The 14,221-nt window shown below is 36.1% G+C and overlaps 1 protein-coding gene across 3 annotated transcripts in view; it reads left to right on the forward strand.

The window, feature by feature from the left end:
- The window catches only part of LOC145662224 (uncharacterized), a 151,382-nt gene that overhangs the window by 7,178 nt on the left and 129,983 nt on the right, over window positions 1-14,221 (forward strand). For all 3 annotated transcript variants that reach the window (XM_081727563.1, XM_081727561.1, XM_081727562.1), the window contains exon 2: window positions 4,125-4,677. In XM_081727563.1, coding sequence (XP_081583689.1) covers window positions 4,199-4,677 — 479 coding nt within the window. In that variant the 5' untranslated portion in view covers window positions 4,125-4,198. The remainder of the gene's footprint in view (window positions 1-4,124; window positions 4,678-14,221) is intronic.

The following is a 14,221-nucleotide window of genomic DNA, read 5'->3' on the forward strand; positions in this document are numbered from 1 at the left end:
ACTATACCCCTACTCTTACTACTACTCTACTATTAATGCTATTTATCCGTTTAGTAAAACTGCATGTGTAATAACGTAACTTAATTTAGTCCAACCAAATGTAACTGAATGCAGTACAATTCGGTCAATTTTTACGATTTTGAAGTTGGTCCGGCGATACAGTAGTAATGTCTAATTTTGCATCTGTGACCTGTATGATGTATCTCTGAGCCCTTATTTTTTTAACCGTCATTGTGTTTGTAGAAGAAAATATACCAACGTGAGTGTATAAAATTTTGAATTCACAATGTGGCAACGTGAATTTATACATGTTTATAAATCAACTTATGGGTTAACTTTGAAATGCCTGCACCAACTTGTATACTCACTCAGAAAAAAAACTGAAAATGAGTCTAAACAACCCTAAGGTTAAGCTAAGCCATTCCTATCTCTATCTTACAATACTTTAACTGAAGCGGTCCTACTTGTCGATGCGTAGGTGGGTCGAGTATATTAAGATTTACTCCGAGTTAGTATTTCACGTAAAAATTTCGTACATCTTATGGTTCTCATTATCCTCCAGAATTTTTCACTCTCATCACAAAATTCTACTTAGCATAGATGGAATTCACGGGATCCACCAGAAATAATTTTGTGGAATTTTACTATACGAATCGAGAGATTCTAAGATGTATGGAAACATTTGGTCAAGTCTTAAATTTGCTCATTTTATGTCTAGAACAGAAACCATCCAACCACTGCGGGGCTTCTAACCCGTTCCTACTACTACTCCAACTGCTACAACTACTTATTCTATGGATCTGTATAGTAAAACTGCACGAATAAATGTTTAAAACATAAATTCTTTCATGATTTGTGTGTAAATACTCGGTACAATAGGAAATATCTACAATAAAAAAGAAATCAGTTTGTACTAAGGTGCTACCAAAGAACACTAATGCCTTGTGATTCAAATACTGCGAATCTCGTGCTCTGGTGTGAGTCATTAGATCAGCCTAGTAATTGCATATCTTGGGAAAGATTCCTCCTGGGGTCCCCTCATTCCTACAATCAATCACTCGCAAATAATTTTCATAAATCCAAAGGGAATAATATGCTACTTGTAGTTCTGTCATACAGTATGCAAAATTAGATCAAATCTATTGATACGTGTGAAATGCCCCTGCAAGCAAAAGATTACCGGCTGGCACGTAAACTAAATTCCTTTTCCAAATTTATGAGAATGATATTGTTAGGTATATTTTCTCGCCATTTTTGTGCTAGTATGAGATAAAATCGGTATCAGACAAGAACACCAAGAGAATAGTAAGGACGATTTTGCTCTTCATCCAGTAAGTAAATTCCGATCTATGAAATCAAGGGTATAATTTTAGATTGCTAACTTCGTACAATTACGAAGGAAAACAAAAAAATCTTGATTGGATACGTCTTTATGTGAGCACAGTCTCAGTATGTTCGGCCACTCCGTACGCATACGTGTTTAATACCAAGTATTAATATGTCATTGGAAAATTAATTGTAGTAGTGATGAGTTGAGAAGTTTTCTGCCTAAGATTGAAAGAAATATCGCGAAAGCACCTGTAATCCAATTCAGTCCGATCGGAAAAACCTCCTTAGGGATTTTTGTAGCTCCGGGAGGAAACATTCACTGTCGTACAAAAAGAAACTTGAGATGAAGATTATCAGGCAACTATGATGTAATGTACTAATAGTCATGTCTGAGTCAAACCAATATTTGTAAAAGGAGGAAATAATATACGATTGTTTGCCTGTAAGGTAGAGAAAATTGTGCCGATTTACTTTAGGCCCACTACTGGAAATACTTGGCGAAAAAATATAATTGTTTCACTAATTTCCTTCTTATTGAGCCCTGAAGGATTTGCGGCTGTCAACATGAAAATATGTCGCTTGACCTAGATAAAGTTCTATGGGACCACCAGAAGTAATTGTTGAAAAATTACAATTCTTTTACGATTTGTGCATAAATACAGCTTCTGGATGTATAATGTAACAATTACAGCGTAAAAAATCACCTAGCTGTGCTACGCAGCCATTACAAAGTACAAATGCTCTCTACCCGAGTCGTAGCAAAGCGTGTTTGGGGCTGTGTGAAAAGGGAGCCTCGATAAAATGTAATAATGTAGAAGAAAATTATAATGATATGGAAAAAAGAACCTATAGGCCTATGATATTTCGTATGTAAGTAGAAGAAAGTAATAGGTTTTCCGTTGAAGAGGGGGAAAATTTAAAAAATCGTATATTGGTGAGTATTTCAATTCTTTCATTTACCGTTATGTGTGATCTCACGTCTAACAGAGACAAACATCTTAAGTTTGTGTTCTTTAAATAAATAACTAGATCTTTTTCATAAAGTTTATGATATAAAATTATTGCAAAAATCCTTTGTATTTTGATAAGCCTTCTCTAAAGTAAATGCACGTGAATTGTGCTTCCATCTTCGAGTTCTTTTAAACTATATGTTATGTACATTTATATGTTTGTGGTCAGTCCTTTCGACAATGAGATCCCGGAAATTACAGGCTCTCACTGATCGATTGGAAATTTTGCGTAGATTGAATATTTAAAATAAGAAAACATGGTCATTATTTCTTTATTACATTTTTAGGATTTACTGGAAACGTTGAAATTAAAAAACTAAAGCATCATATCTTACGCGTTATAAATTCCAACACCGCACTGTTGTATATAGGGGTTGCATATATCTTAGGCGTTCGTTTCATGGCCAAGTAATAATGAAAAAGGAAGGATAACCATTTCTCCAGTCTAAGATGAATATTTTTGAATTGTTTTGCCCAATGAACACCATATATAGCCGTCATTATAATTAATTGTGTATGTAATGTATTTGCTTATTACATACTGCATGCAAGAAGAAAGAAAACACTGGTCATGCATAATTAGAAACTCCAACCGGAAGTAGGCTCAAATCTTGCAAACGGTGTGATATATTGAGAAAAAAATCAATGAAATCTCCCCTTTATGATACGCCTTGCCAATTTTTTCCAAGACTTCTTTCACTTGTGTCTGTAAAGGGAAGTGCACAGATGTTGTGAGGAATGAGAAGGAGATTTATGCTCATATGCGAATGATGCGCTGTGTAGAGAGCGCAGGTTCAACTATTATTATTAATTAATTATATAAAGTACAGTCAACGAATTTTAATCTTTCAATCTCCAAATAATTTAAATCTTAGGAGTAAATAATGATAAATCAAAGTAATTAGTTATATTCTTATAATTTTGAAAATGAAGTAAAGAAAGGGAAATAAATTTCCTCCCAGGTCCCAGCAATTTACCTAGGTATATGCCAGGAGAAAAAAAAAACCTGGAATATCCTCATTTTTTATTTTCCGTCCACTGGAAATAATCCCACTGGCTACCGCAACTAGTGCCACCTTGCCCTAACCTAAGCTAACCATATTGAGTCTAACCAAACATCTTGAGGTCATTCCGTACTGTTCTTCAACAAATTGTGTGCATAATTTCTCACCATAAGGCATAGTTATGCGAAGTGACATAATAACTACTATTTAGATTATCTCGATTTTTCAGATACGCTAAAATTTGTATAGCATTGCTGTCATCTTTTATTTTAAAAATATAAGCTAGTAATATAGTAGACATATTTTAGTTTTGGCTTTTCTGTGCTCATGCAACAGCTATCTACGTCGAGTATTGGTAAATATATGTAAAGAAAAGAGAAAAAACAAGTATCGTATCTCCATAAAATATAATAATGTATTAGAAAAGTATAATGATATGAAGGAAAGAAGATATAGGCCTATGATATCTCGTATGTATGTAGAAGAAAATAATAGGTTTTTCTTTGACATGGGGTAAAATTTCAAAAATCGTATATTGGTGAGTATTTCCATATTTCTATATAGTTCTGTATTTTCGGCTTTTAAGTCTATCATTATTTTGGTATAAGTAGTAGTAAAATTGCGGATATTTTAAATACTCCTTTCAGTACTTTTTACATCCCTAGTATGATTTTAAACAATTTAACCCACTAATTAAATTTCACCTAAAACGGCACTTACCGATTTCTTCCGGCCCGCTCATAAATTTTGTTAAATCGAATATTTTTCTTCTTGGTTTCAGATCTATTGGTTTTTCTCCAACAATAACTGCTAAACGTTTCAAATCTCCGACGTAAACAGTTTTGTATCATCGAAATGGCTTCACATTATTTCAACTTTTCCTATAGTAAAATTGAAATAAAAACAGAAAACGATCGTATTAAAGTTGAAATGAAAACAGAAAATGAGTCATTTGAAGAAAGTGATTATAAGCTATGTGCTAGTAACACTAATGACCAGAAAGACCCTCTTGCAGTACATGTGGAATATAAAAAACGAGAAAGTGCAACGGAAGAAGAGAATATAGATTTACAAAGGAATGAAGATGAAACAATATCAGATTGGAAATTAACTTCGAAAGCTATATGTTTGGTGAAGCGTTTACCAACGGCCAATGCATTTGTAAATGCCGAACATTTTCGCAGTAACATCAGGCCAGCTTCTTCCGATCTTACAAACATCACAGAAGGGTCAAGCAGTCACATGTTTGCCACTATCGGAGACAAGAACGATGACGAAGAGGATGTTCAAGAAAATGATAATCGGGAAGTTGGTAGCAATGTACAGGCCCCGAGGTACGCTTTAATGCATTTATTTCATCTGGGGTATGTTTTGTATAAATATTACTTTTCAACATTTGCAATACTTTGTTAAGTATTCCTTTTTCCTTTATTTTAAACTGTATTATTGGAATCGCAAACATTTGAACACATAAATAATGCAACCTAATGCGTAGCGTTGTAAAAGGTAAGACATTTCGGCACTGAGATAATTATGCAAAAGTAATTGTATATTGCTATAAACCTCCTTGCGCCAGGGTTAAATATCAGGATTAAATACTTACATGCTTCTGAGTAATGTCAATATTCGGTAATAAGTTTCCTATTACAGGGAAGAGTACCTCGCCGAATTATTTAAATCTTCCCCTCTCACTCAAAAAGTTTTCATGATATAAAAATGATACTTTAATATTCATTTATATATCGGTTTTGAAACTAACATTATTTTATATAAAAACATCTTAATAATTAAAAATACCAAATGTGGATCACACGAGGGAATTATCGAGTTTTTTTTATATAAGATCCTTATACGAATTATCGAGTTTTTTTTTATATAACGTTACAGAATCCTTTCACTTATTGTGATATTTTAATATTGATGTATCATAAACGAACTCTTATTAGACCAACCATAAATTCAACTTTTCCTCTTTTACAAGTAGCTTATTTTATTATATAGCTCATTAACTTAACTGGTAAAAGTTCGTTTCTCACAATGTTATATCTTGAGATGGAGGTCTCATAATATGCACTTGTACCGTCCGCAAAGCTAATAGATAATATAGTAAAATAATATGTTCTGTTAAAAAACGCTTTCGTTTGTTCTTTGAACACTGACCATGTTACAAGGTCAAGGTTGCTCACTGGAAGTGTCACCAGCTCCGGCATTGGGGCTACTGGTTCTGTCCCAAATCACCATAGGTTTCTTCGGTTTCTTGGAGTTCTGGCGTGTTCTCACTTTCCTCATTGCACTATTGTTATGCGTTTCATCTTCTCCTTTAGTCGGCGTTCATAAACATATGATGTTTAAACTTAAAATAATCATTCTACAAATAAAAATTGACAGTTAAGTTGCACAAGGTAAGATAATCTAAGAGGATTAAAATTCAATTAAAATTATAGGATTTGATTACATTACAAAGAGAAGGAAGTTATAAATACTTAACTACACTCTTTCGATTTTTTCAAGCGAATACATTATTTCGATACTTCATTTTGCTTAGGTATAGACAGCAATACCTATTCTATAACGAAATGTTATCAAGTTACAACTTTAGGGTGTTTTTCTTTGTATTTAATGATAACACTAGTTAACAAATTTAAACTTTTTGTTTGTTACATGAGAAAAATCACCTGATCTTAAAGGAACTTTTTGCGCTGAATTCGAATATGCACTCGGTTTCTCTCCATCACGTACAGTTTCCCCGTAACAGAGGGATTTTCGGGAAATTCCCTCAAAAATTTCCCTTTTTCAGATATTTTATTCCCCTAGCTCCTGTCCCCTTACATATAGTAACAAAAATTATACCTAAGTATACCTTGATTTATATTTAATAAACCCTAAAAGTTTCGTAAAAATCGCTTTGTTCTTTCTAGAGAAATAAATATATTTGTATGAATACTGTGTGCACTGTTTATTGCACCTGATAGTAATGCTTTCAGATCTCCTGAGTTGGGGTAAAAACGATTTGCTTTATTACTACAAACACAGACATAAAAATGAATATTTACAATAGTCAACAACACACTTGTATTGCTCTCCGTAAATACTTCCAACGTATATTTTTTTAACGTACAGTATATGTATATCTTAATACATATATATACAATTCTCCAAGTTTTTTCGTTTTGTTCATGAAATGGTTATCAATATTTGTTATCAAATGTAACAGAATGCAAAAGAAAGAAAGAATGGAATACAGACTCATTGTTGACAACAATGAACTAATGCAGTCTGAATTTTCCACTACGGTATCGTTTCCCCCCTCCCCCAGCGCATTTCTTTCTTTCTTGTGTTCTTGACACCTGGTGAGGGAGTTTTGTACATTTTTATATTGACGTGTGGTTTAACACTACTTCACTTTCAAAGTTGTCTTTGCTGCTAAGAGTGCTTTCATGTTTGATCTTAACGGCATTATACCCAACTAAGACCAGAAGTTTAGTTTGTGATCAGTACAATGGCGTCAAGAGGACGGCGTTCGTGTGTTAACTCACCAAATAGTTTTTGTTATGTGTGTGGTCAGTTTGTAGTTAAAGGACAGTGTAGATCCATTACGTCATCGGTGAAACTAACATATTATATATATTTCGGATGTCGTGTGGGAGATCAGGACAAAACTTGGGCACTCAACATAATTTGTGCGTCGTGCTACGTCACTTTACTTGCATGGGCCAAAGGGAAACGGAGGTTCATGAAATTTGCTGTACCAATGGTGTGAAGAGAACCCACCAACCATCTGGACGATTGTTATTTTTGTCTCACAGTAGTTAAGGGACATTCTAAAAAAAGCAAATACACAATAAGTTATCCCAACGTTAAATCCGCAATTAGACCTATTCCGCACGGGGATGAACTTCCACTTCCCGAGCCCCCTACCAACTGGGAAGAGATATGGCCAAAAGACTCTGATGATGATCATGACCTTGATGAACCATCGACATCAACATGTACATCCAAGGATCCAACGTTCATCCCTGACTGTGTTCGCGAGCCACATTTCATCCGTCAATGTGAACTTAATGACCTAGTCCGTGATTTGCACCTGACAAAACAAGAGGCGGAACTTCTGGGATTAAGGCTCCAGCAGTGGAACTTATTGGATGCAGAAACGAACATATCAGTGTACAGGAAAAGGCATGTTCAATTTTCAAGCTATTTCTCAATGCAAGATAATGTGTGCGTATGTACGGGTATAAATGGGTTGATGGCGGAGCTAGGAATTCCTTACGTTTCAGAAGAATGGAGGTTATTTATCGACGCGTCAAAGGTCAGCCTTAAAGCTGTCCTTTTACATAATGGAAATAAAAAACCTTCTATACCACTTGCGCACTCAGTGAAGATTAAGGAATCCTATGACACCATGTCAATTTTGCTAAATCTTATAAATTACAAGGACCATTGTTGGCAAATATGTTGTGATCTCAAGGTAGTTGGTATTTTATTAGGACTGCAGTGCGGTTACACGAAGTACCAATGTTTTTTATGTTTATGGGATAGCCGAGCTGATGACAAACATTATGAAGTGAAGGAATGGGAACCTAGAGTGAATTACGTACCTGGAGAATGCAACGTCAAATACGCTCCTTTGGTAGATCCTAATAAGATATTACTACCGCCACTTCATATCAAGTTAGGACTTATGAAAAACTTTGTCAAAGCCATGGACACATCTGGTGAAGGTTTCAAGTATTTGCGAGATAAGTTCCCTAACCTGAGTGATGCTAAGATTTCAGCGGGAGTGTTTATTGGTCCCCAAATTAGGAAATTAATGCTTGATGATAGCTTTGACAGCAAGTTAAACAGTGCTGAGCTAGCTGCCTGGACAGCATTTAAGTGTGTTGTGCGCAACTTTCTGGGCAACAAAGCTGAGAGTTACACAGAAATCGTACAGGACATGATACAGAAATACAAAGAGTTGGGTTGTAGGATGTCTTTAAAAATCCACTTTTTGCACTCCCACCTCAGCTTCTTTCCTGCTAACCTAGGTGCTCTCAGCGACGAACAGGGGGAAAGATTCCACCAAGATATAATGGCAATGGAGAAAAGGTACCAGGGACGATGGGATCCTTCAATGATGGGGGACTATTGTTGGGGTCTTGTTAGAGAATGCAACATTTCTTACAAAAGAAGGAAGTAGTGTACGTTTTTGTAACCCAATGGAAGTTTCATATATTGTGATAGTTTTGATTGTCTTTTCATGACCTTTTGGTACATTTGTATTATTATTATAAATTGTCACACTTGTAAATTATATTGTATTATATTTTATATATGTGTTTGTGGTAATAAAGCAAAACGTTTTACCTCAATTTAAGAGATCTGAAAGCATTACTATAAGGTGCAATAAACAGTACACACAGTATACATACAAACATATTTATTTCTCTAGAAAGAATAAAGCGATTATTACGAAAGTTGGAGGGTTTGTTAAATATGAATCAAAGTATACTTAGGTATAATTTCTATGTTAGTATATGCAAGGGGACAAGATCTTGGGGTGTAAAATAAACGAAAAGGAAAATTTTTGAGGGATTTTCCCGAAAATCCCTCTGTTACGGGAAAATCGTACGTGATGGAGAAAAAGCGAGTGCATATTCAAATTCAGCACAAAAAGTTCCTTTAAGAACAGGTATTTCCTTTTATGTAACAAAACCTTTGTTAACTAGTGTAATTAGTCACATAACCGTTTAATGAGAAATATTGAAACTGGTGCTTTGTAATTGTTTAATGAAATGGCAGGAAAACACTCTATTAATATAACGTGTGCTGTTGTACGTTTTTTAATAAGTAAGCATTAAATTATTTCAATGATTAGCAGTAAGAAGTTGATTAACTCGAAATTTTAAGAGTTTCAAGTAGACGACTTTTGATAGAAAGTGCGAGATAAAAAAGAGAATGAAGAAGAACGGAAACATTTGACTTTCAGTAACAGACTGACTTATGTAGGAAGTGAGTTGATTTTACCCTCACTGAAACTTTGCTTTATGCAGTTTTGACCCTTGCTTTTAGGCAAGCTATAACCAATATTCAACCTGCATATTTCATAATGGCGTGATGTACAGTTGCTGTAGAGGAAAGGCTCGTTTTAGAATTAGCTATAGAGATTCACACTCTGATTGGAAACGAAATGTCAACGTGCTTTGTGTTTCTTCTCTCTCACCACGTAAAATTTATTTCAATCATGTATTACATTTAAATAAATACACATAGAAATATTAATATATAATGCTCATTTTCAGCAAGTGTTTCTTAGACGTCGAACATAATAGATGACGGTTGACCACAGTGGTTGCTAAGAATGGTAGATCATAGTTTTTACTAAGGTTAAGGTACAGAGTTGGCTCAGTGGATCGTAGTGTGAAGTAGTGAGTGTTTCATGGATGAAGTTTTTATTGACTCATGCTTTTTGGATACACACATCACCTTTTCAAATATGAAATATGTTTGACAATTTTCTAATATTTTCTTTGTCCGATTTAAGTGTTCAATAGAAGTGCAATATTAAGATTACACGTTCCACTAGTGATGAGTAAGGTCTAATGTTAACTTTCTCACCGATATTTCGGATGGAAATCTCGAACTCCTTACATTGGGAAGTTTTAAGCTCTTCTCTAAAGGGTTGATTATTAGCGTTTTATTGATGCATTTTGGTGGATTCACTAAAAACTAATTAAACGTGTAATCCACCTATATTTAACACAATATTACCCTATGCGTTCCAGCTCTGATGATTCATTACTACTAAGAATAGATAGAAAACTTCTCGACTGGAACGCTTACGATTAAGTATTAAGTATTCCATCTTCTAACAGTCCTACGACTAATGAAATGTTTTTCTCTATTTTTCTTCCGTTTCTCGATCTTCAACTCCCAATATTATAATTTTAATTTCATCGATTGGTCGTGTTCCTCTTGTTTCTACTTCTCTCTTCCCTTCCATTTCGACTTATATGATGGTTTGAAGAGGAACATTTTTTGTTCGTGTCCAAATCAGTTGGCCTTCCTACGTGGGATGCCGGCTAATTGTGCCAAATTTAGAATGTGTCTTATACGTTCAATTGGTTATTATTTTATTCATTGCAGAATTTACTTAGAATTTGAAATCTTACTTTTTGTTCAATTTTGCATGCAAAACTCGCACATTACGCAGAAATGCAATAAAGTATAGATATTCTAGGGATATCAGCCAAGTGAAGTCCGACGATAGAGCCGTTTCAAGAACTGACACCGTTTTCTCGTCTTCAGGGTGATTATACTGACACCAGTTCATGTGGACTATTTACAGTAGATGTAAGGGGGTTTGTCTTAAGAATCAGTGTCTCTGATTGGATGGCCTATAGCTTTACGCTGATTGGTCGTATTCATATAAGCGTTCTTTATGACTAGTGCCAATGTCTGGGTGAGGTTAAATCCTGTACCCCTGTTGATATACTATAGCAACTATAGCGGGTTGTTGTACTATAGCAAAAATGGTTTCATTATCCTATCTCAATGGTTTGAGCTCTTTAAAATAATTTTAGTGTCTGAAAATAAAATTTTTGTCCTTCCGTTATACTGTGTTCCACCAGGGCTGATTTCTCCAGATGAAACAGCTTGATGTATCTCTCACGCTCCTTATATCGATATTCTATTTTCGTCCTGTTTGTCCTATGTAAGTTTTCCCTTATTCGCAGGGAATGTAGTATACTGGTGTTTTAAGACCCAAATCGTCTTTAACTGGAAGGAGTAGTTTATGTTACGTTAGGTTAGGCGGTCTGTGTATGATTTTGATGTGTCTCTTCATGATTCTTGCAATTTTTCCAGATAGTTTCCCAGTGTTTTGCAGGACTGCAATGTTGTTTGGATGTTCAGATTCTGTAGTGGTCTTTTTTACTGGAAAAGGACCAATTGAATGTCATCTTCCTTGTATCCATTCTGCAGTATGATCTTCGTGAGATGTGCAAATTCACTGGAGAAGCTTTCTTGGTCCGAGATGTTTTTGCTCCAAGTGCAAGCGTGCTAATGACTGTTTTGCGCTTTGGTTTATGGTGAAAGCTGTTTCCATTAAGATAAAGTTCAGTTTGCGTAAGTTTTCTGTAAAGTGGCCCAGACTTCCATCAGGTTTACGACGTATGAGGATGTCTGGAAATGGTATGCAGCCCTCTGTTTCTATTTCCATGGTAAAATTGATGTTGCTGTGTTGATTGTTGAGAAATTTAAGGAACGATCGCAGTGCATTTCTTCCACAGGCCAGATGACAAAGGTATCTTCAATATATCTATAGAAGCACGATAGCTTTAATGGTGCTGATTCTAGCGCTTTCTACTCGAAGCTTTCCATGAAAACGTTTGCCACTCCTGGTGACAGGTGATTTTGTGGCAACGCCGTCCGTTTGTTCGTAGTACTGTCCGTCGAAGAGGAAATATGTGGGAGTTAATGTGATATTGAATAAATCAACATTCTCCGGCGAAAAGTGCTCACTGATTAAATGTAACGTATCTTATACTGGGACTCCGGTAAACAGAGAAACCACATTAAAACTGACTAGAGTGTCGTCTGGAGAAAAGCGTATGGTGTTCAATATTTCCATGAATTCATATCAGTTCTTGACGTGGTGTTCACACTGCCCTACCAGCGGTTGAAGAAGAGTGGTCAGGTACTTAGCCGGACAGTAAGTTGGGTTTCCAATCGCACTAAGAATATGTCTAATTGGAATGTCAATCCTGTGTACTTTCGGAAGTTCAAACGCTCTCGGTGGTTGGCAATTATGTGGGGTAATTTCCGTGCGTGTTTCTTCTGGTATATTGGTTTTCTTCAGAAGGTAGGTAATTGTACGTTCATTACTGGAGGTGGGCTCTTTCTTTAATTGTCTATAATCCGAGTCGTTGAGTCAATCCGACATCTTGTAGACTTCAGTGGGTATGAGTAATGTGGCGTTGCCTTTGTCCGTTGGTAGTACAGTATTGCTGGCGTCTTGACGAAGTTTCTTAATTGTTTTTGTTCTTTTTTGTGATGATTGGTTTTTGCATTCTGGGCCTTTTTAGGGCATGGGGTTTGACAAGCTGGCCCTTTTTAGGGCCAAACATAAGTCCTGGCGCATTTCTTTTGCTTCTTGTAGTGTACTGCTAGGCTGTTCTGCTTGTAAGAAAATTACGCCACGTAATTGCCAACCACCGAGACTGTATGGACTGCCGATAGTACACAAGATTGACATTCCAATGAAAACCATTTCTAGTGCGATTGGAGGTCCAACTTACCGTCTGGCTAAATATCGCACCCATCTTAAATCGCTAGCAGAACAGTGTGAACACCACGTTAAGAACTGATATTTGTTCGTGGAAATATTGAACACCATACGCATTTCTTTAGATGACATCCTAGTCATTTTTGGTTTGGTTGCTATGTTTACCAGAGTCCCAGTACAAATCACGTTACATTTACTCAGTGAGCATTTCCCGCTGGAGACTGTTGATTTATTCAAGATCACATTAACATCCACATATTTCCTCTTCGACAGACAGTACTATGAACAAACAGACGGCGTTGCTATGGGGTCATCTCTCTCACCGGCAGTGGCAAACTTTTCATGGAAAGCTTCGAGCAGAAAGCACTAGAATCAGCACCATTAAACTCATCGTATTTCTATAGATATGTTGATGATACCTTTGTCATGTAACCTCATGGGAGAAATGCACTAGAATCGTTTTTTCTTGAATTTCTCAACAATCAACACAGCAACATCAAGTTTACCATGGGAATAGAAACACAAGGTTGCATACCATTTCTAGATATCCTCATTCGTTGCAAACCTGATGGAAGTTTGAGCCACAGTGTTTACAGAAAACCTACCCATACTGACCGTTATCTTAACAAACAGCTTTCACCATAAATCACACCAGAATACTGATTGCACGATCTCAGCACGCTTGCACTTCAAGCAAGAGCCATTTCGAACCATAGGCGTGAGAGATGGATGAAGCTGTTTCATCCGGACAAATCAGCCCAGGCGGAACACAGCATAACGGAAGGACATAGAATTTTATTTTCAGACACTAAAATATTTCGAAGATTTCAAACCACTCGGATAGGATAATTAAACAATCCCTTGCCATAGTACAAGAACACAACAATATGAACAGGGATACAGGATTTCAACTCACCCAAACATGTGAACTAGGTATAAAGAAAGCATATATATGAATAAGACCAATCAGCGTCAAGCTGTACACCATCCAATCAAAGACACGGATTCTTAAGCCCTCCCCGGGAGTCGCGGTGGCGCAGTGGTAGAGCGTTCACCTATGGTGCTTGGGATCCCGGGTTCGATCCCAGCCCCAGCCAAGTGAACTTTGTGGTGAACAAACACCGTGCTCGTGGGTTTTCTCGGGGTTCTTCGTTTAATCCCACTTTCTTCATTCCACCATTTCATTCATTACTCATCATCACCGTCTCTTTTAGCCTAACCGGCATAACCGTGGGACGTAAAACTTAAAGATTTCATTTCATTTCTTAAGCCCTACCCATACCTCTCCTATATATACTACACACAAACCGGTGTCAGTATAATCGCCGTGAAGACGAGAACGATGTGAGTTCTTGAAACGTCGACTCTATGGTCAGACTTAAACCTGGCTGATATCCCGAGAACATCTCTATAATATTCCCCGCCGGGAAAGCTTAAATTTTTATGCGATAAATTGTTCTGTACTGTGCGCCTCTGGTATGTATTCCTGTGACTCTGAATTCTAAAAATATATTTATAACTCAAGAATTATGGATTTTCAAATGTTTAGTTTCTTCAATATTAATTACAATGATACAAAGTTCTCTAAACATTACTATGCGAATTTTTCCCCA

The sequence above is a fragment of the Thermobia domestica genome, chromosome 10, assembly GCF_964235325.1.
Source record: "Thermobia domestica chromosome 10, izTheDome1.hap1.1, whole genome shotgun sequence".
NCBI lineage: Eukaryota > Metazoa > Arthropoda > Insecta > Zygentoma > Lepismatidae > Thermobia > Thermobia domestica.